Source organism: Prionailurus viverrinus, chromosome C2 (assembly GCF_022837055.1).
Source record: "Prionailurus viverrinus isolate Anna chromosome C2, UM_Priviv_1.0, whole genome shotgun sequence".
In the NCBI taxonomy this organism is placed as follows: Eukaryota; Metazoa; Chordata; class Mammalia; order Carnivora; family Felidae; genus Prionailurus; species Prionailurus viverrinus.
The window spans coordinates 81200835-81221755 of record NC_062569.1 but is presented as its reverse complement, the minus strand read 5'-3'; the positions used below and the strand labels follow the sequence as shown (position 1 = coordinate 81221755).

The window sequence follows — 20921 nt, the reverse complement described above, 5'->3', positions numbered from 1 at the left end:
ACATCCCTGTTGCGACTTGTATGATGTTGTAATATTTACGGTCAAATGCTTCTTCCTGCCATGTGAGCCACAGGCAGTGAGCACAAAGGAATATTTTCCTAGACGATCCCTCTTTATTGTAACCGGAGAGTCAGAGCCAGGCACATACTTTATGAATGAGAGGAGAATTAAGTTGTTTAACTAAATCTCCTTGAGCTGTGGTTAAGAGTTGGCTGAAGCCATCAAATCAGACCCCAGGAACCACAACTTATTGGACCACATTTTTATTTTTATTTCAATGTTTTCCTCTGTCTGGTGTGCTACTAGTCATTTGTAGGCTGCTAGATGTGCATTTTTGGATAGCAGGGTTTGTTTTGCCTATTTTTTTCCCTCTTGGTTAATAGTTGGGTAGTTGGTTGTTTTTCTGTTACACGCATGTGTAGGAAAGCTCTGTATAAAACTCTCTGCTTAGTGGCGATTCTATTAACTACATGAAAAGCAGATATCTAGAACAGATTCTGCCTGAACCTATTGGTGTGTAGGGAGTTAAGACTCCATGCTGCATTTTGTCTCTTCACCTGATTTTTGTGTGTTCCACGTGGCATGACTGGGTGAATTGTCGATATCCCAGGAGCACTTTTTAAAATATACTCTTTTATGCTTATTAAGATGCCTCAGTCAAAACATAACACAATATACCAGGCATATTTGATGATAATACTATAATAATCAACATAATAATACCAAATACTTATAGAGCACTTGATAATGGTGGACATTTTTCTAAATGTTTTAGTTTTAGTAACTGTTAAAGCCATATTTGAAAATAAGGTAATTATATTTAAAGTAATACACTCTCAGCATAGAAAAAGAAAAAAAAATAGGACAAAGTACAAAGCAACTGAGCTCACTAAACCCTTATTCAGTCATCCATTTTTATTTGGGTTTTATATCAGAAAATGCTTTTCAGCAAACCTACAAGTATATTGTCTTGCTTGTTGACAGAACATCTCTTAAATTTCTTTTTTTTTAATTAAAAAAAATTTTTTTAACATTTATTTATTTTTGAGACAGAGAGAGACAGAGCATGAACGGGGGAGGGGCAGAGAGAGAGGGAGAAACAGATTCGGAAACAGGCTCCAGGCTCTGAGCCATCAGCCCAGAGCCCGACGCGGGGCTTGAACTCACGGACCGCAAGATCGTGACCTGAGCTGAAGTCAGACGCTTAACCGACTGAGCCACCCAGGCGCCCCTCTTTTAAATTTCTAAATGGGAGTGGAATATCCAATTTACTTTCCCAGATATTTGAGAAACTGCCTCAATTTGGCAACAAATGTTAGCTGTAGAGATTGGAGCAGCCTTTCTCAAACAACCTGTGTTTTATGTTAAGAGGTTCTGCCGGGGAGTGTGGGGGGTCTACTGTTTTTTTATTGCTACAAAAAAATAACACAAATGTAGCAGCTTACAATAACATGCATTAACTATGCCATAGTTCCCACAGTTTCTGAGGTCAGGAATATGGGGATAGCCTAGTTGGGTCCCTTGCTTCAGGGTCTGTCATAGGGTCTGTCAAGTAGTTGATCAGGGCTGGGGTCTCTTTAAGGCTTGACTAGGGAATGATCTTCCAAGCTCAGATGATAGAATTTGGTTCTGAAAGTCTTAGTGGATGGAGGTGTGCAGTTCCTAGTTGATTGTTGACTGGGGGTTGCCTCATTCCTTGCCACGTGAGTCTGTCTAATGCAGCCACATGCCTCATCAAACTGCAAGTGGAGAAGGCAATAAACTGAGTCTGCTAGCAGGATAGAAGTTGCATTCTCATGCAATGCAATCACAGAAGTGACATCCCATCACTTTTTCTATATTCTGTTGCTTAGAGGCAAGTTCAAGGCCCCACCCACACTTGAGGAAAGCAAATTATGCAAACCCATGAATTCCTGGAGGCAGTCATCATTAGGGGGCCATCTTAGAGTCTTTCTGCCTGAAGGAAGGAAGGAACAAAGGAAGAAAGGAAGGAAGGATGGAAGGAAGGAAGGAAGGAAGGAAGGAAGAAAAGGAGGGAGGGAGGAAGGGAGAAAGAAAAGGAGGGAGGGAGGGAGGGAGGGAGGGAAGGAAGGCAGGGTAAGATTAATGGTGAGAACTGCTTCATATTGTTTTGATACTCAGGATATTCATAATGCCTGTGTAGATACTAAAAGTTCTAAGAACTTCTCTTAAATCCTATGTAACCTAGTGCTCCCAAACACATTTGATCAAGAAACTCTTTTTTCATCAAAAACTTTCTGCGAAACAAAGGCACTGAATTGTGTATGTATGCATATTTTTTTAACTCATCCAAAAGATTGGTATTGAAATTATAACTTGTGGTTATATTCCTGGAATCCAAGAAATTCTGTATTTATAAGTTTTGATGTGGCCCCTAGTGGGTCATGTAAATAATGACCTTATAACCAAGTACTACCGTGAGATTTCATACCGCATTTGGGGCAGTTACTGTTACATCAACACCAGTTCGTAATACTTCAGTGGTTGAAGGCTGACGAGAAATGAAGTAGAACAAACTGGTAAGTAATGTATTAGGACCAGATAAAGGCCCAAATTCATCACGGAACACTACAATTTCATAGTAATTTCAACAGAGAAAAGTTGCAGTGGAATGAGTCATTACACACCAAAAATACTATGAAGAATGCTGGCTGAAAAGAACCTGGGCCAGATCAGTTAGTAGAATATTCACATGGAAGGTAGCTTTCTTGTTTCTGCAAAATAACACTAACCGTTTCATTAAGATCATTAACTTGAATGTAGTTGGTTTTATGGTCTTGCTTTTATTTAATGTTGTGAATCAGTTTTGGAATTATGGTTATTGGAAACTCTGAGGATAAATATACCATTCATAGTTCTATCATATTGTAAGCACGGAAGCAAAATTGTGGCAAACTAATGTGTCAGCCCTGCACCTCCTTAGGGGACGTTTCCTTAACAGATAACTGTGTATTACTGAAGATTGAGAAACACTGTCTCTTCACTAATTGTGGGCTGTGGGGACTCTTTCATCCTAACTAGACTAATGAATTTGTTGTTTGCCCAACTTTGACTGGTTTTGTTTTCAAGAAATAGAATAGACAGAAACTTCGACTGGTTTCTTCCTTCTTTAACTGATGTGTTTTAGTGTGTTGGTGACCATTGCTTGACTGGGGGAAGAAGGGAGAAGCCATGCCCCCCCTCCCCCACCCCCCAGTACCTCCATCCAGGCCAAACTGTTGTTACTGACAGCACCTGCATCAGGTCCCTTTGGAGTACTATAAAGAGCAAAAACCTGTTTTTCTTTTCTGTTCGGTTTTCTGGTCAAGAGGGCTGTACTCTGATACATCTGAAGATTTCCTCACCAGCAGAGGCTTTGTCCTTCAGTCGTAATGTCTGTGAGGAAAGGGCTTTGTCAGGTCTAGATTTTGTAAGTTACCACCTAAAACATAACCCCAGAGCATCACCTTCTGAAAAGCCTATATGGACTAATTTCATAAAGATGTGGGCTCTATTCATGGAGAGAGCAGGTGGCTATAGGAAACCTTCCTGTGCAAAGAAAATGATATAAAGATTTTCCCAGAGAACAGAGAAAAGCAAATATTCCAAAAATAAGACCATCTAGAGTCAGTTAAGTGGTGGAAGAAGACGGGGAAGGAGTTGGCTGGCTTGGGTGTGACTGTTCTGGTGATGGATTTACCAGCTGAGTTGTGGAGTGAAGACATTTCTCTACAAACAAGTGAGACTGAGGTGTGTATCTCATGTGTGGGTGCACAAACATGTAATCAAGTAATTGCATGTGGTGTAACAGAATTATGGACCAAGGGTTGTGGAGAAGGGTGGGTGCTGTTGCCCAGAGAATTCTGGAAGGTCTTCTCAGAGTCATCACAGAGAATCCTGTGAGATTCAGAATCTACTTTACAGGCTCATCACTGGAATCAGGTGAAAAGATGGTTTCTCAAACCCCAAATACTAACAAATGTGTTAATATTATTGTGATGCCATGGAGAAGCCTAACAGTCGGACATCTGTCTTTTTTCCTGAATCCATATTGAATTTATCAGGCTTCCAATTTGTCTTTGCCTTCTTAAGCATTCATGGGCAAATGGAGTCTCATGAATTTCACATTGAAAACTGTTGGATGCTGTGTGCTCACCCCCTTGGGAACAGAGGTAACAGAGAAGACAATGTGTTCTGTCCCTTCAGGTGGTCCTCTGCTCTACGAGAACATCACGTTTGTCTATAACTCAGAGCAGCTGAACGGGACCCAGCGGGTTCTCCTGGATAACGTCCTGTCGGAAGAACAGTGCCGGGAGCTCCACAGCGTGGCCAGTGTGAGGACCAGAGAGGGAGGGGAGCCTGATATTGGGCTGGCCTGGCATGAGCCCTGGAGTTGTCTGGTCCTGGGCTCACTTGGAGTCAGGAACCAGATCTGAAATACCACTTTCTTTAGGACAGGGACATTGACTGTGGGAGCATTTTCATAGCCTTGTTTGGAATTATCTTACTTTTGTCTAGATCTGAACACAGAATGGATCTGGGGTAGTTAGTGGCTTCATACCTAGAACAAGACCCATTCAGCACATGCCCTGGCTACCATATAAAGTCACTGGGAGAATCTCTTTATTTTAATCGATAATAAACAAATATATTAATCATTTATATTCTACCCATTTCTACAAAAAGTGATATTTTGTAAGGAAAATGTAGAGTTAAGTTTAAATAAAAATATCTCTTTTGATTGGAAGAATTAATGATACCAGCATCGTGGTACAAAATAGGGATGGTTCTGAGTATTGACTTTGGTCCTTAGCTTCCTGGCAGTCAAGGAAAAAAATGGAGACCTGACTAATTCATAGTTGTTATTAATAAAGCATCTTCTTGTGTATTGCTTCCAGGGAATCATGCTCGTTGGTGATGGATACAGAGGGAAAACTTCACCCCATACGCCCAATGAAAAGTTTGAAGGTGCCACTGTCCTGAAAGCACTCAAGGTACAGTCATAGCTTCTTTTGGGCTTGGGTTCCTAAGTGTCAACCCAGGGCCTTCTGTTTTAGATCCCTTCATGTAGTCACAAATTTATCAAACTTTATATCTCATCAACTTGCAACTGACAGATAATATACAATACCCCTGTCTTCAGGGAGCTCCTGGTCCAATGGTGAAATCATACTGAACCACGTGATTATCCTGTACCTCAATAGGCATCATTGGGGAGAAAGAGGAAAGTTCTCTAAAGGAGAGAGGATGAAGAGATTAGCTTTCAGTGTTCCCTCTGTGATTAGGAAGAGTGACTTTCAATGGCTCATTTTACTAACCCAAATCCACAAGCATGTAATCGTATTCCCACTAGTCAACACAGACATGCCATCCCTCTGTTGCCTTACTGAAACCTGGTGTCTGTTTTTCTCAAGTCTTCCAATCAACCCAGTGCTATTTAGTGTTCTTATTTTTCTTCAGTTTGGTTATGAAGGCCGAGTCCCACTGAAGAGTGCCCGTCTGTTTTATGACATCAGCGAGAAGGCTCGAAAGATTGTAGAATCCTATTTCATGCTGAACTCAACCCTGTATTTTTCCTATACACACATGGTCTGCCGAACAGCCCTGTCTGGTAAGATTCCAGAGTGTGAACTTGTTCTCTTCCACCCACAGTGACATGAGAAAGAAAACAATGTAACACAAAGCTCTATTACAGTTTAGACTAATGGTTTAGCAAAGTTCCAAATTCCTAAAACAGAAGAAGCTTGCTAATCCTTATTTTTCCCTTCCTTCTTTTACTCCTTTTTGGTCACCTAAAGTTCCAAACGACCATTGCTCTGCCTATCTTTCCTTTCAAGTCCATTTAAGCAAGTAGCTTAAAGTCACCCAGAGAAATACTTTTCTGCTTTAGGCTTTACCTTCCAGGGAATCAGGAACCTGGAAATCACGGTCCCCCTTTGCATCCAAAAGCATTAAGTAGAAGCATGGAAGATGAAGGGATTGTTGAAAGATATGTTCTTAAAAAGGCAGAGACTGCCTCACTCCCTGCTGTCATTATTTCGTCCCTAGATCTTCTCTTCCACACCCTCCTGAGTAGGAGGGAAGGGACAGTGTCATGGGAGAAGACTTTAAGACTTTAACATATGAACTTTCAGCTGGATCTTTTTTTTTTTTTTTTTCATTTTCATTTCACCCCTCCCCTTTTTCTGCCCTACATGAAGTACAACCCATGGAATGCAGGGCAATTCAATTATGTATGTTTATGTCAGGAAACTTTTATAGCAGAACAGGCAGATGCGACTTGCCCAAGGTTTTACATCAAGTTTACACCAAACCAAGACCAGTCTCTTGACTGCCTATCTGGTTCTTAAATCTATCTGGGTCTACTTATGTCTCCAAAAATTTCCAAAAGGCACCAGCGATAGGAGAAGACAGTCCGGTTGTCAGCTCTGCTGTTAGAGGTTACTGCTCTCCTGCCATTCTCTCCTTCCATTTTCTGGCAGGTCAGCAGGAGAGAAGAACTGACCTCAGTCATCCCATCCATGCTGACAATTGCCTGTTGGATCCTGAGGCCAATGAATGCTGGAAGGAGCCTCCCGCCTACACATTCCGGGACTACAGGTACAACCAGCACAAGCTTCTAAAGCAAGCTTCTGCCCAACAGTTATCAAAAACCCATGGAAACTAGAAAACTGATCTGTTTTGCTTGTCATCATATCCAGCTCTGTGAGGCAGAGATTCTCAAATAAGCTCCCGAAGCAGCTGCCACAACCAGAAAGTGACGTGATCATCTCATATTTTTGCCAAAAAATTCCAAGCACGTTTTGTTGCATCTTAATCCACAACGTGCCTATTTTGTTTTAATGTAAAAACTAAAGGGTTTTTCTTTTGTTTTGTTTTGTTTTGTTTTGTTTTGTTTATTTGATCGTTTGGCTTTCACCGAAACATATCCCTTGTCGTATGTATAGTTCAGTCTGAGAAGACAGGGATATGCTATCTCAATGCACAAAGGGATCTTACAATGCCACTTACCTAGGTCAGCCTTTTATACATAAGAAACTGGAAAGTCAGAGGAAGAAATGGGATGTTATGTAAGTGTGTAAAGAGAATTGTCAGGAGTTACAGTCCTCATGTATATAGTAGTGTGTTAATTATTAACTGCAGTGTGCTCCAGACAAAAACATTTCTTGAGCACCCCCTATCTTCAAGGCAAGACCACACCTCCTGGAGTTCTGTAGCTACTTAGGGGAAAAATGCATCCTTTAGAGTTACAAGCATAAAAGGGAAGAAGAGAGTTGTAAGTAGTGTGGGCAGGTGCAAAGGGGTAGATTAAATCTAGTTAGGTGTTCTTGGGAAAAAGTGAAATGTGAGTTGAAGTTTAAAATAGAATGAAAATTTTAGCATAAGTGAAACAAATAAATACTTCGGGGGTAGGGCCCAAACTATATCTGTCCTTACTTACTCTTTAGGGTTAGGAAAGTCGGTCATTTCAATGTATAGTTCAAAAGAAACTTACCAATCAGGCTTGTCAGTTTACAACCATTTGTCAATATTCTGTGATGATGCTTTTGTAAACATATAATAGTATACATTTTTTTCTTTTTTTTTCTTATAGCGCTCTCCTATATATGAATGATGACTTTGAAGGAGGAGAATTCATATTCACTGAGATGGATGCCAAGACTGTGACTGTAAGTAAACCTATGCAGGCAAATTTATGTAGCATTTATCTCAATCTTGCCATTTTCCGAGGACTCACAGACTATTGGATTTCAAATATCTGAGCTTGAGAATTTAAGAGGTATAAAGGGGTCCAATAAATGTATGCATCATAAAATGTTAGAAATGGAATCACCATCTGGGGTGCCTGGGTGGCTCAGTCAGTTGGGCATCTGACTTCAGCTCAGGTCATGATCTCACAGTTCATGAGTTCGAGCCTCGTGTCAGGCTCCATGCTGACAGCTCAGAGCCTGGAGCCTGCTTCAGATTCTTTGTCTCCCTCTCTCTCTACCCCTCCCCTGCTCATGCTCTGTCTCCATCTGTCTCAAAAATAAATAAAAATATTTCAGAAAAATTTTTAATAAAAAAAAAGAAATGGAATCACCAATCATATATATTCTTTAAATTGCCCATCTGTAAAATGGACTAGAAGATATATATACACACATATATATATATCATATATATTATATATACACATATATATACTATATATATTATATACATATATGTATATATATGTATATATAGTATACATATATAGTATATTATATACATATATATACATATATACATATATAGTATACATATATACATATGTATATATATAGTATACATATATAGTATACATATAGTATACATATATATGTATATAGATAGTATATATATTATATATATTAGTCTGATGGAAGCATAAAAACACCTATTTCTTTTTTTTTAATTTTTTAATGTTTTATTTATTCTTGAGAGAGAGAGAGAGAGAGCATGAGTGAGGGAGTGGCCAAGAGAGAGGGAGACACAGAATCTGAAGCAGGCTCCAGGCTGACCTGTCAGCACAAAGCCCCACATGGGGCTTGAACTCACAAGCGGTGGGATCATGACCTGAGCCAAAGTCGGACGCTTAACCAACTGAGCCACCCAGGTGCCCCAAAAAACACCAATTTCTAAGTCATCCATGCCTAGGGCTAGACAAATGATTCTACAGAATAGCTTTCAAGCAACGTGGTGTTCTATATGCTTGGATTGAGCATTGGGCTCTAGACCTTTAGTTATCAAAATGTGTGTGTGTGTGTGTGTGTGTGTGTGTGTGTGTGTGAGTGTGTGTGTACACACACACATATGTATATATATGATTGTAAGTAAACCTATACCTGAAAATTGATATATATATATACATTCATACACACACACTTTGGATGAGATTCTAAATACGCCTTCATAGGTAAAAATCAACAGTTAATTTCCATCACCATCTTCCTAAGCAAATCAATGCCTCTGGAAAACCAGTCTACTGAGTTAATAGGCCATATAGCCAGCATCCTTTGGACTTTAAGCCAGAGCACATACACCATGGTAGGAAAACATGTTTTCCAAGGGAAGAGATAATTGAATTGTAAATGGATTATGTAAATGATATCTTTCTTCCATACAAAATCTAAATAGTTGAGGCATGTATCTGACAAACTTCAAGGATTTTGCATTATTCAAGCTATTTCCACAACTTTTTCTGAATTTTATGTTTTTCCTTTCCTATTTTGTACCCTTTACTCATAGTGAAACATCCATATATCATTCATGGCATACCTACTGGGGTATAAGCAGATGAGGGGGAACCCTATGGAAATTGTGGTTAAGGTTGTCCAGAAACATTGGAATAATTAAGAAAAATTATTTCATGCAGTTTCATGCAATGATGTATATCTAAAAGGCTATCATGACTCACACTTTTTTGTAACAGCTTAAGTATCAACAGAGTATTTTAATGCTTCATGATCTGGGAAATTAAATCAAAATTGATGATCCGGGTTGTTTATAATCCTGACACAAAATTATCTTTTTTTTTTGAAAAGCTTCTGTGCAGAAAGCATTTGTTTTCTGAGCTCTGCTAACACTAAAACAAATTTTTAAATGCTTGCTTGCATCTCACACAGTTGGAAAGAACATCAGACAGGTGGTTGAAAAGATTTCTTTACTTCTCCTCCATCTAGTGGCCATATTTGGAAATGCTCAATGTTTGAAAGTAAGTGATGCCTGGACTACAATGTGAGAATCAGTCATTCATTAATTATCGAATGCAAGGTTAACTGTAATTCTGCCCTTTTTTAAAAAAAAATTAATTTTTATTTACTTTGGACAGAGAGAGAGACAGAGCATGAGCAGGGGAGGGGCAGAGAGAGAGGGAGACACAGAATCCGAAGCAGGCTCCAGGCTCTGAGCTGTCAGCACAGAGCCCGACGTGGGGCTTGAACTCACAGACCGCAAGATCATGACCTGAGCTGAAGTTGGACACTCAACTGACTGAGCCACCCAGGCGCCCCTGTAATTCTGCCTTTTAAAGATGTGAAAGCAGATAATACTGCTGTTTAATGTAGCTATACTTTTAACAGAAAGTTGTAACTATTTTAAAAAGTACTGAATCTAACCACCACTACCCCCCAAAAAAGAATAGAAATCGATTTAAACAATGTTTTGGTTCAAAAGCTCCAAGTTGACAGATTCATTTTCACAGATTAACTCTACTTCAGATGAACACATATGGTGGAGTTTTTAAGGCATTTTGTGAGTAATTAAAATTCTTAGGTAATCAGCTCAAATAAAGAGAAATGGATAGTGTTACTTTTCGTTTCTTTGACTCTGAAGGGAAAACTGAAGCAGAGAAATGGCCCAACTTAGGGCTTTATAAGGAAGAAAAGTCTTCTAAGTTTTTTACTTTGGAAAAGTCTGGGAACTGCATGAATAACTAAATGGTGGCTAAAGATTTACATCTACAAGCACAACACAAAGGCTTCTCTGACTTTTAATCATCAGTTAGATGGAAAGCAAAAGGCATTTTCTTTTATCATACTTGGAAGATACATGGATTATTTTCAACAGCAGCATGTTTGTAAAACATGAGTATTTTGGGATTTGGGTTTCTCTGCAAGTTTGAAAGAGATGAAATTTAATCAGTTCTATTTGCTTCGTGAAAAGTTAAATTCAATATGAAACTGTGTGCCAGAAGTATGTTTACAGTCATCTAAATTTCTGAACATATTTACCTGTAAAAGTAATGTCACAAATGAAAATTGTTTATTCCTTTACGTGGCTGATATGTAACAGGTGACGCTCTCCATTTGATAAAATTAGTTGTAGAGACTTCTGTGAGCCTACACGCCTATAATCAATTCCAAATGCTTCAGGCAGCTGATAGCTTCTTTTCCTACACTTTCCCAAGTTCTTCATGTATAAAAGTACTTTCAATTCACCCCATTCCATCAGGGAGAAAGCATTAAATTGTCCCCACACACTTTCTTCAATATTGTAAAATGTTACTGCTGACATTTGATAATCACACAGAAGCATTGGGACCACGTGTGGTTGAGTGAATCCTTACCAGCGCCAGGGCATAAGCCACTCAGAAAACTGGAAACTAGATCTCAAAGCGGTGTGTCTACAAAGGCTTTCCACTGGACTTCATATGTTCCAAGTATCATTTATGTTGCTGTTTCTATGTGGAAATGTAAAACACATTCTTTCTCCAGAAAAATGAAATCAGGTTGATGCCAAGGGCACCAATACCTAGCAAACTCTCTAGATTTACCTCAGAAAAGTCACCTTGATGAAGCTGCATAAGGAATCAACTCTCTAGGGGCGACTGGGTGGCTCAGTCAGTTGAGTGTCCAACTTCGGCTCAGATCATGATCTCACAGTTTGTGACTTTGAGCCTGATGTCAGGCTGGGCTCTGTGCTGACAGCTTGGAGCCTGGAGCCCGCTTCGGATTCTGTATCTCTCTCTCTCTCCGCCCCTCCTCTGCTCGCCTTCTCCCTCTCTCTCTCTCTCTCTCCTCTCTCAAAATAAATATTAAAAAAAAAAATTTAATGCATTTTACGAAATCAACTCTCTCCAGGAAAAAACAAATCACTCCTCAATTACTGTGAATAGAAGAGTAACCAGCAACTGCTTTTCTCTGCTCTCCCCTTTAACACACACACACACACACACACACACACACACACACACACACATATCTCAGACTTTCTGACTCCTTAATACACCTCCCTCCACCTTTTCATATGTAGGTTATAGTTTAGGGGTACCTGTGTTAGGTAGTATCCAAGGAATTCAGGAAATTTTGCAAATATTCCTCCTGAAGCTGGCAGTGAAAAAATATAGCCTCCCATTTTAAGGTGAAGGAAACCAAAAGTTCTTCTAATGGGCATGTATTCAGAAAATAACTAGTTAAAATGAGCCCCTCTTATCCAATAGTAGAATGGTAACATTTTTTTCTTTTACTTTAATTTTTTTAATGTTTTTTTTTAATTTATTTTTGAGAGAGAGAGAGAGAGAGAGAGTGGAGGAGGGGCAGAGAGAGAGAGAGAGAGGGAGACACAGAATCTGAAGCAGGCTCCAGGCTCTGAGATGTCAGCACAGAGGCCGATGTGGGGCTCGAACTCGTGAATCATGAGATCATGATCTGAGCCAATGTCAGACACTTAACTGACTGCTGAGCCACCCAGGCACCCCTACTTTACTTTTCTAAGCTGTAGTATGGAATAAGTAATGTTTCTGTGTTTCTCAAAAAAGAAAAATGAATTCTACTGACATCAGGCACTTCTTAAAATACAGAAGCAAAGCCCCTTATATTGTGTTGGTTAAGTTCACTCGATTTGGAGAGCCTGCTCATTTGATCTAACATTTAGGCTCCCCTAGCAGTGTCCCTTTTCTCCCTACCCTCTTCTACTTAAACATTAGTGAACAGTTTCACCTGAGTGACGCACAAGCTTGGAAGGACTGTGTCGATCATTTCAGAGCCCTGGAGGCCATGGACTAGGTGTCCTCAAGGGGCAGAGTGTTCTCATCACTGGAAAGATTAAAGCACGTGCTGAGGACCATTGGACAGGCATATTGTAATGGCAATTAAAGCATCATATGAAATTAGACTTCCCTTTTAAAAATCTTTGTATTGTGAAAAGTTCACAAACCATTAATGTACAATTAAGGACAGAGGAGGAGCGCACCTGTGGAAAGCCTACCTAGATCAATAATAAAAATCTACCACACTCTAGATGTCCCCTTGATTTGTTTTTGTCATCCAACAATTCCACAAATATGAAATAGACATCTACGTTATGCCAGATACTGTGCTAGCACTCAAGGCGGGGGTGCGGGGTGGGGGTAGGGGTGGGGAGGAATAAAAGAGACTTTGTTTTCGTGGAGTTTGCCGGCCATAGGATAGCATGTATTGAACACTTGCTCTGTGCCATGGAGTATGCCAGCCATTCTCCCTGAATAATTTTGTGACTCAATTAGATATTATTTTGAACTCATCTTTGCTTTATAGATGAGGAAATTGAACCAATCCATGTCTATTTCAACCCCAGGATTCCATTACTTTGATGCAAAACTTGACCTAAATAATCCCATAGAAGGGTAGAGAAAGGGGTCGTAGAATTCCCATGATACGGAACTGAGAGTCTAATTTTCACTTTCCTACTCAGGCCTCTATCAAACCAAAGTGTGGGCGTATGATCAGTTTCTCTTCCGGAGGAGAGAATCCGCATGGAGTGAAGGCAGTCACCAAGGGCCAGAGGTGCGCTGTGGCTCTGTGGTTTACCTTGGATCCACTTTATAGAGAATTGGTGAGTATGTGATCCACTCAGAAGGCCAATTAGATGCCCGAAGACCTGCTTCCTGGATTGGTTTCTCAGGAAAGTCCTTTCATTGTTCCATACCCATTAGGGATCTTAGAGATCATAAAAATCAATCAACCAACCAGGTTATTACAGAGTCCTTTATTTCTGGTTTCCAACACTGCCTCTGTTTTCCAAGCAAGCTCAAATTTTCTTGTTCAGATCCATGACGAAGCAATTATACCTCCGATGCCTGTAGTGTGAGGTTGAGAGAAAGATGAGGGGCTCGGAAGGCATTTCTTGATCAGATGGGTTCTAATAAGTGAATGTTTGTGGAAATAGACATCAGAGTGATAGCTGGCAGTCTCTAGTTTGTCTTGAGCTTAGTTACAAACTGTGGCTTCAGGAGAAAGGAACTGCTTTCTGCTGGGCACCAGAAAACTGATTTGTTTTCTCAACAAATCGTTAAAAAGAGCACTGAATAATTTATGAGACGTGTGGAAGATGATGAGTGAACCTGGAAGTTTATTATTATTTACTATTAACTTAAACATTACCTATTAAAATATTATTATTACATTGGAAGGAGACAATCTGAATAAGGGACCGTGATCCCGTCCTTCTGGATGCCCTGACCAGAGGTAATAGTCTCTATCTGTGAGGCTTCAGAGGAATGAGACCAATGGGTAAAAGCCCATGAGAGGAAAATGTTGGCTCAACATAGGAATGACTTTCAAATTGTCACGACCTTTTGGTGGAGTCGCATGCTTCGGAAGCACTAAGCTCCTTGTCACTAACTGGCTCCAGCCCAAGCCTCGGCAACAGCTTGCCATGGGATGCTGAAATGGAAACAGAAACTTCGTAGTCTTCCATCCCCTCCAGCCCCGAGTACTGACAAGCTCTGAAATTCTAGTCTTTAAAATGGCATTCTGTCCAACTTTCTCTTTAGAGACCTTGCTTGGATCCACTTTAGTCAGAAACTGTTTAAAATTAATTCCTCTGCCTCATACTTTTTTGCCATCAAGTCTGACTCACACGGTTTTTAGGCCACATTCTGTAAGCGTTCTTTCACATACTTCATTTACAGAAGATCTACTTTGTGCCCGGGAAACTCTGTTAGGGGCCCTGGGGGTGCAAGGGTGACAGAACATAGTCTGTGACCGTGAGGAGCTTGGAGAAGTCAACAAGGAAGTAGATTGAAGACAGCAGTGTGGGTTTTGTAGGGGGCATCAAGAAGCTTACTCCTGACCAAGATGATAGCCATCAGCCAGGCACTGAAAGGAAAAAGAGTGGTCCTGACAGGGTTGGGGGGCAGAGCACATAGTTCTGAAGACTACAAGGGGGCACCGAACAGTCTCCCTCAGGTGTGATTCTTTGCTCATGCTTCTCCACTCCGAAATGCCAACACCACCCCCCCCACCCCCCCTCACTCCACCGCCACTAGACTCCTGCACCAGGGAATCTAGACAGATGACTACTCAGTCATCCCTACTCAGGGAGGGTCATATGTTATTGGAACATCATCATACTCCTTCCTTTCTTTAGTGTTCAATTGAACAGACATTCAGTCTGTTTCATTCCTGAGTATCCCAGCCCTCTCTTCCAAGGTATTTTCTATCAAAATAAACTAATACAAAGAAAATTCTTGTGGCTCCTTCCTAACCCAGAGAGCTTTGGGAAACTTCTCCAGAACCCAGGCAGTAGCGGCATCTAGTGGTCACAGGAGGGAATGACCAGAACCTCTTGAGCCTAGGGGATTCTCAGGCTGTGCTCCGCACTGGAACCACCCGGAGAGCTTTACAAACTACTGGCATCTGTCTTCCATCCTCAGACATTCTGGGGATCTGGGGATCGTTTACTGATACAGAATGTGATCTGGGGCGGGGAGCTTTAAAACTCCCCGGGCAATTCTAACATGCAACAAAGTTTGAGAGTCCTGAGTTCGGTGTGTCTTCTCAGACTAAATCCCCGAGCAGGGAGAGCCTATGGAGGAGTCGTCAGAGCTTGCAGATCTCTGCACGTGCTCTAGGTTGTTTTGAAGGTATCAATTCCCAAGGAGTGGATAGCATCATAAATTCTTAAGGATGTACAATATCAGAAGCTTCAGTTCCCTGTACACGCAGTTCCAGCTCACGAACTTCTTTCTGTTCAGGAGAGATATAATTTGGGATGTCTCTAGTGGCAGTCAGATTTGAGAGTCTGTGCCATTTTTGTACATCAGTTTGTTAAGCAGCAAGTTATTGTTACCACGTTCATGAAGTAGCGCTCAGGCATCTTAGCATCACAGCGGTTTAGTGTCTGTTATTTAGTACATTGGGTCCTTTGGGTTGACTTCATGTAAGCGTCATTTTCAATTCGGAGGTCTTGAATGGAAAAAGGGCTTTGTTTTCAAGCCACCAAATAGTTTTCCCGTAACTTGCTGCGCAAGGCGTTGTGCTAGGGGCCAGCAATAGGCAACGTGGACTACATAAGACATACTCCTGTTTTCAAGGAGCTGGAGGTCAGAATGAAGATTGAGTGCAAGAGCTAAAGTAATTAAAACACCAGGTAAAGTTCAGTAAGAATTATTAGGGGCAGTTGCACATGTTAGGGGACATAAAGAGGAAACGAGAAAAGCTTCGTTGAAAAGATGGCATTTAGCATGCAGCTGAGAGAGACATACTTGAAGCAGAGAAGGGACCCTTCATCCACTCACGTGTTTACTCATCAAATATAGCGGAGCCCTTGCCAAATGTAAGTGGGTTTTCTGGGCACCTGAAATACAAGAATGACCAAAAAGACGAGCTCTCCTGCTTTCATGGCACTTAACTTCTAGTGGAAAAAGAAAATAAGGAAAAGAGGAAATAATTGAGAGATGTCCAGGTGGTGATAAATGATGTGTGGAAGAGGGAGCAAGGTAACTGGTTTGAGACTAAAGGGGAGGTGACAAGTCGTGAGGGTGCTCCAGACAAGTGACATGTGAGTTGGCATCTGAGTGACAAGAAGAAGCCAACTGTGATAAAGGTCCTGGGAAGAGTATTCCAGGTAGAGACCAGGTTGCAAAGGCCCAGAGATCAGAGATGGCTTGGAGTGGTTAACACACCAAGAAATCCAGAGTGGCCAGAACATGGTAGGCAAATGCAAGATGGACAGTGGTGTGAAAAGGGGACACAGAGGAGGAGGAGTCAGGACAAACTAGTTAAGAATCATGAATTCTATTCTAACTGGGGTGGGGAAGCCATGTGCCCTCCTCTGCTCCCCACTTACCCCCCAACCTAGGAAGTTACAGAATAGGAAAGACATTGTCATACTCTAGTACGTACAAGAAAGGAAGCATCTGGCCTACATGTTGTGGGCTAGAATAGTGATAGAGAAGGTGAATGAACATGGAAGGCTGCAGGTGCCATTTGGAAGTATACCAACTGGGCCTGCTGACGGTTTAATGGATGGGGAAGGGAATGCCTAGGATATGATGGAAGCATCCAGAAATACCTTTAACCTAGACTAGGGCAAGGGATTTCTTGGAGAGTGCTGCATTCGGGGACTTTGAGGTAACTCAGGAAGTTACAGAACAAGGTGAGGTGAAAAGAGAAGGCAAGGAGAACCAATGAAGAGAGAAAGTTCTGACTCGGGCAACTCCTTATAAGCACATCAAGAAGATTAGGCCTGAAAATTCAAGTAAAAAGAACCCAAGTAAATGTGAGCTGTGAACCAGATAGTGACAGGGTCTGAATTAAAGTGCAGAAGGCCCATTAGAAGCATGTGTGAGTGAGTGTGAAATGGGAATATGATTTGGAAGCTGAGTTCGATGAAGAGAGCCTAAACCTGTGGTTCTGAGGTGGGAGCAATTTTGCCTCCCAGGGCACATTCAGCAATGTCTAGAGACGGGAGGGAGGTGCTGCTGGGTACCTGGAGTGGGCAGAGGCCAGGGATGCTGCTAAACATTCTACAGGGCACAAGCCTACCACCACCACCAAAGAATCATCTGCTCCAAAATGTCAGGAGTGCCACAGTTGAGAAATCCTGCTCTAAACTAAGGCAGCAGTAATGTGCACTGAAAAGGAGTGGAAACAGGAGGTAGAACAGAGGGGAGTAGGTGATTTATCAGATCCAAGGAACCATGGCTGGGCTTTTAGGGCAAATGGTGAGGAGGGGCAGTCTTTACTGACAGAGAGAACTTGTGTGGAGGACCAGCATAGGTGTGTGGGGCAGAAAACGCTGACCCAGCCTGAACACTGGATTGAGAACTGAGTGGGAGACATCTATGGAACCACAAAGTAGAAAGGGTATGGATCAGTTGAATACACAAGACTTCTTGGCCAAAGAGAAATCTTGGAAAGTAATTGCTTAGGGCATGAGGCAGTCAGCAGAAGGCACCAGTCAAGGGACAGAGATGAGGTTTAGTCTTTAACTGGATCTAGCACCAATCTATGCACAGATGGATGCCTGGAAGTGTTTGGGAAGCACCTGCCACTGGGGCTGATTCTGATTCTTGTAATAGAAATGTGTAAATTATCTTTTTTTTGTAGGAGCGAATACAGGCCGATGAAGTGATCGCAATTCTGGATCAAGAACAACATGGGAAGCATGAACTGAATATCAACCCCAAAGATGAGCTATAAAAATGAGGAAAGAAAAAGTTCTATCAGATATTTATTTAAATTGTTAATCTTATGAGAACCTTTTTATTTTTGTACAGAGCCATGGTATAAATTAACAGGTTAATCCGAGTCACCAGAGCCCCCTTTTGTTCTCGAGGATGCTTGCTTTGCCTCCCTCCGTCTGTCTATCTTGGTTTTTCATCGGGTCATCAACCCTCCCCCACCCCAACCCCCCACACATGTGCATACACACACGCACCTCGTTTGTTGCACATGCGAAAGCTGAAGCAGAAAGAATAAGCGCATTCTTGGCGAGACTACACCTCTCATGCGTGCTCCAGTTCTAAAGTTAGCGTGTGATTTGGACGCGAAGCCTTTCTGGCCCTGTGCCCTTGAGCAACACCCTCTCCCGGTCCTGGCAGCCATGAGCTGGAGTCTGAGGAGCCCCCAATGGGGTCTGCACTGCCTCATGCGTCACTGATTGGCTCTGAAAAGCACGGCAGAAGACGGAGGGCCCCAGCCTTCGCAGGGCCTTGGTGGAGTTAATTGGCTCTGGTATTTTCACCTGAGAACAAAGTGACACTGGAAGCTTCGATTCATCCTCCACAGTGCTCCAGAAAGGACTGCCCTCAGATTTGCGTCTTTTAAAAGGTGGTTCAGTGGGTTGAAGTAGAAGGACTCTTCACCCCGGTGACTTAGGAAGAAAATCTTCAATCCTGCCTGAATCAGGGCACCGCCCACACATTGCCTGAGTGTGGGGTCCTTTGGCCAGAAGGGGCATTTCGTAAGAAAGATGGATTTCTGACTGATTCCAATATTCACCTGCATGTATTTTGGTGTCCCCTCATCTTTGCTGCTATCCAGTTCACAGATTTGTGCTTGTGTCTGATTGTTTAATACAGGGAGCCTTATTCTAACATCTGGCATTTATTTGTCTTCTCCCAAATGTTTGGTTTGTCTTCATGGAATGGCTTTGTGGCTTTGCGGACAGCCCAGGGACACCATTGGGCCATGACTAGTTGTGCTGGCAGGTGCTTTGGGGCCCCAAGGAAAGTGGAAGCACTATTTTTGAAGGAACAGAAATGGTTAGCAGCGGTGTTAGTCCGGAGAACCACTGGTCCGCGGCCAGAATTCTTGGGAAGCTCTTCAGAGACACTGTTTGGGGTGGACCCCTGGGTGGTTCCGGCCTAGGGGAGCCTGTGCCGCTAACCAGTGGGAGATTCTCTGCCCCTGTGATGGGCACTGGTAGAGGAGTAGTTCTTAAGTGAGCCAGCAGATCAAAACGTTTTCTGAAAATCACATTTACTCTTTCGCCGTTTATGATCGTGGTTGACAATAAGCATATTCATCCTTTGAGACTGAAAAACTGAGTCATAGTGAGTTATGTGCCGTCTGTTTCCCACCTAAGCTCCAGTTGGGAGAGCCCAAGGAGCATTAGATTATAATCCCAGCTGGATCAAGTATGCCTGTGTGACCTAGAGCTACTGTCTTTCCCTTTCTGGGCCTCAGTTGCCTTTTCTGACAGCGACATAATTGGTTATAATCATTTCCAAATGCCCTCCACCCTCTCACTCAAACTACAAAGCAGATAAAAGACAAAAACAAGACGATCTTAGAAATGTGTGCAAATACAATCAGATTCACTTCGATAAACACTCGGAGAATCGGGAATGGGTTCATTATGTACACATCTGATTTCAAGAACTTTAAACCCAACTTTAGGGCTAAAACGTCCTGAGCTTTGAAAAGGTAGATTTCTGTTTGCTTGCTGTCTCGCTGAGAAGCATGTGCTGGCACTCTGATTTGCTGATAGGAGAATCTGGGCAAGATCTAATTTCTGTTTTCTGGCAACAAGGCATCAACAAAGAAAACAGTCTTTGGCTCCTCGTAGTTCCCACTTCCTGGGTGCTGCGGGAGCCCCAGGAGGGGCAGGGACTTGGGCGCTGATGCTGAGACGCGGCCCTGCAAAAAGTGGGTGATGGCCTCCATAGATGTCGTGTGGATCCACGTCTCCAGCCATGTGCTGACTGCACGGAGGAGTGATTCCTGTTTTTCAGGTTGCCCATGTCGTTTTACACCTGGGACATCATGTATCCACTAAAGCGTTTACTGTTTAATCTGCTCCGCATCAAATCATACACGATTTTCTTCAGATAGTTAGGGAGTGTCATCAGATGACTTGAGACAAACCTGAGCCGGGGCTGCTGAGTCAAGTGATGTGAGGATGCCCGGCCAGGGCGTGCGGACTCTTGAATGCTGGCACTGGATGGCGTCCACTACAGGGAGGGGTGCCTTTTTCGATTTAGCCCGAGATGGTACTTACTCCTCAGTCTATGGACCTGGACGGCTGTGTCGATCTAGAAGCGGTGCCTTTTTCTGATTCACTCAGAAATGCTGTATGTGCTGGAGACAGCCCCAGCTGGAAGGCCCGCCCACTTATTATGACCTCATGTCCGGGCCTCTGCGGCTATACCTCTTGGGGAACTACCACTGGTCTGATGACCATGCCTCCTTTGGGTGAAAAGCCTGCAGTTTCACAAAGCTTTTATTTTCACCGTATTATTGCATTGGATGCTTCTAAGCAGAGCTTGCTCACACACTAGCACCCCAGGACGTGTTCTGGGTACAGATCATTATGCCACTTCCCAGATGAGGAAATGGACGGCAGTGGAGGGAAACTGGAGGCTGTGATCACTTAGCTTGGAATGTCTGTGTCTCAGGTAGAAGCACAGCCTTTTGAACCGGAGGGGAGAGGGGCGCCTGGGTGGCTCAGTTGGGCAAGTGTCCTACTTCGGCTCAGGTCGCGATCTCGCTGTTCGTGAGTTCGAGCCCTGTGTCAGGCTCTGTGCTGACAGCTCGGAGCCTGGAGCCTGCTTCAGATTCTGTGTCTCCCTCTCTCTCTGCTCGCCCCCACTCACACTCTGTCTCTCTCTCTCACAAATATAAATAAACATTGGGGCGCCTGGGTGGCTCAGTCGGTTGAGCGTCTGGCTTCAGCTCAGGTCATGATCTCGCAGTTCGTGGGTTCGAGCC

General features: G+C 42.5%; 1 protein-coding gene across 1 annotated transcript in view; it reads left to right on the top strand.

Annotated features, from left to right (window-relative positions):
- Positions 1-18834, top strand: part of P3H2 (prolyl 3-hydroxylase 2) — a 150637-nt gene extending 131803 nt beyond the window's left edge. The window contains exons 9-15 of the mRNA XM_047875443.1: positions 4207-4334; positions 4899-4994; positions 5461-5611; positions 6483-6600; positions 7595-7670; positions 13177-13317; positions 17817-18834. Coding sequence (XP_047731399.1) covers positions 4207-4334; positions 4899-4994; positions 5461-5611; positions 6483-6600; positions 7595-7670; positions 13177-13317; positions 17817-17909 — 803 coding nt within the window. The 3' untranslated portion in view covers positions 17910-18834. The remainder of the gene's footprint in view (positions 1-4206; positions 4335-4898; positions 4995-5460; positions 5612-6482; positions 6601-7594; positions 7671-13176; positions 13318-17816) is intronic.
- Positions 18835-20921: the final 2087 nt, after the last annotated feature.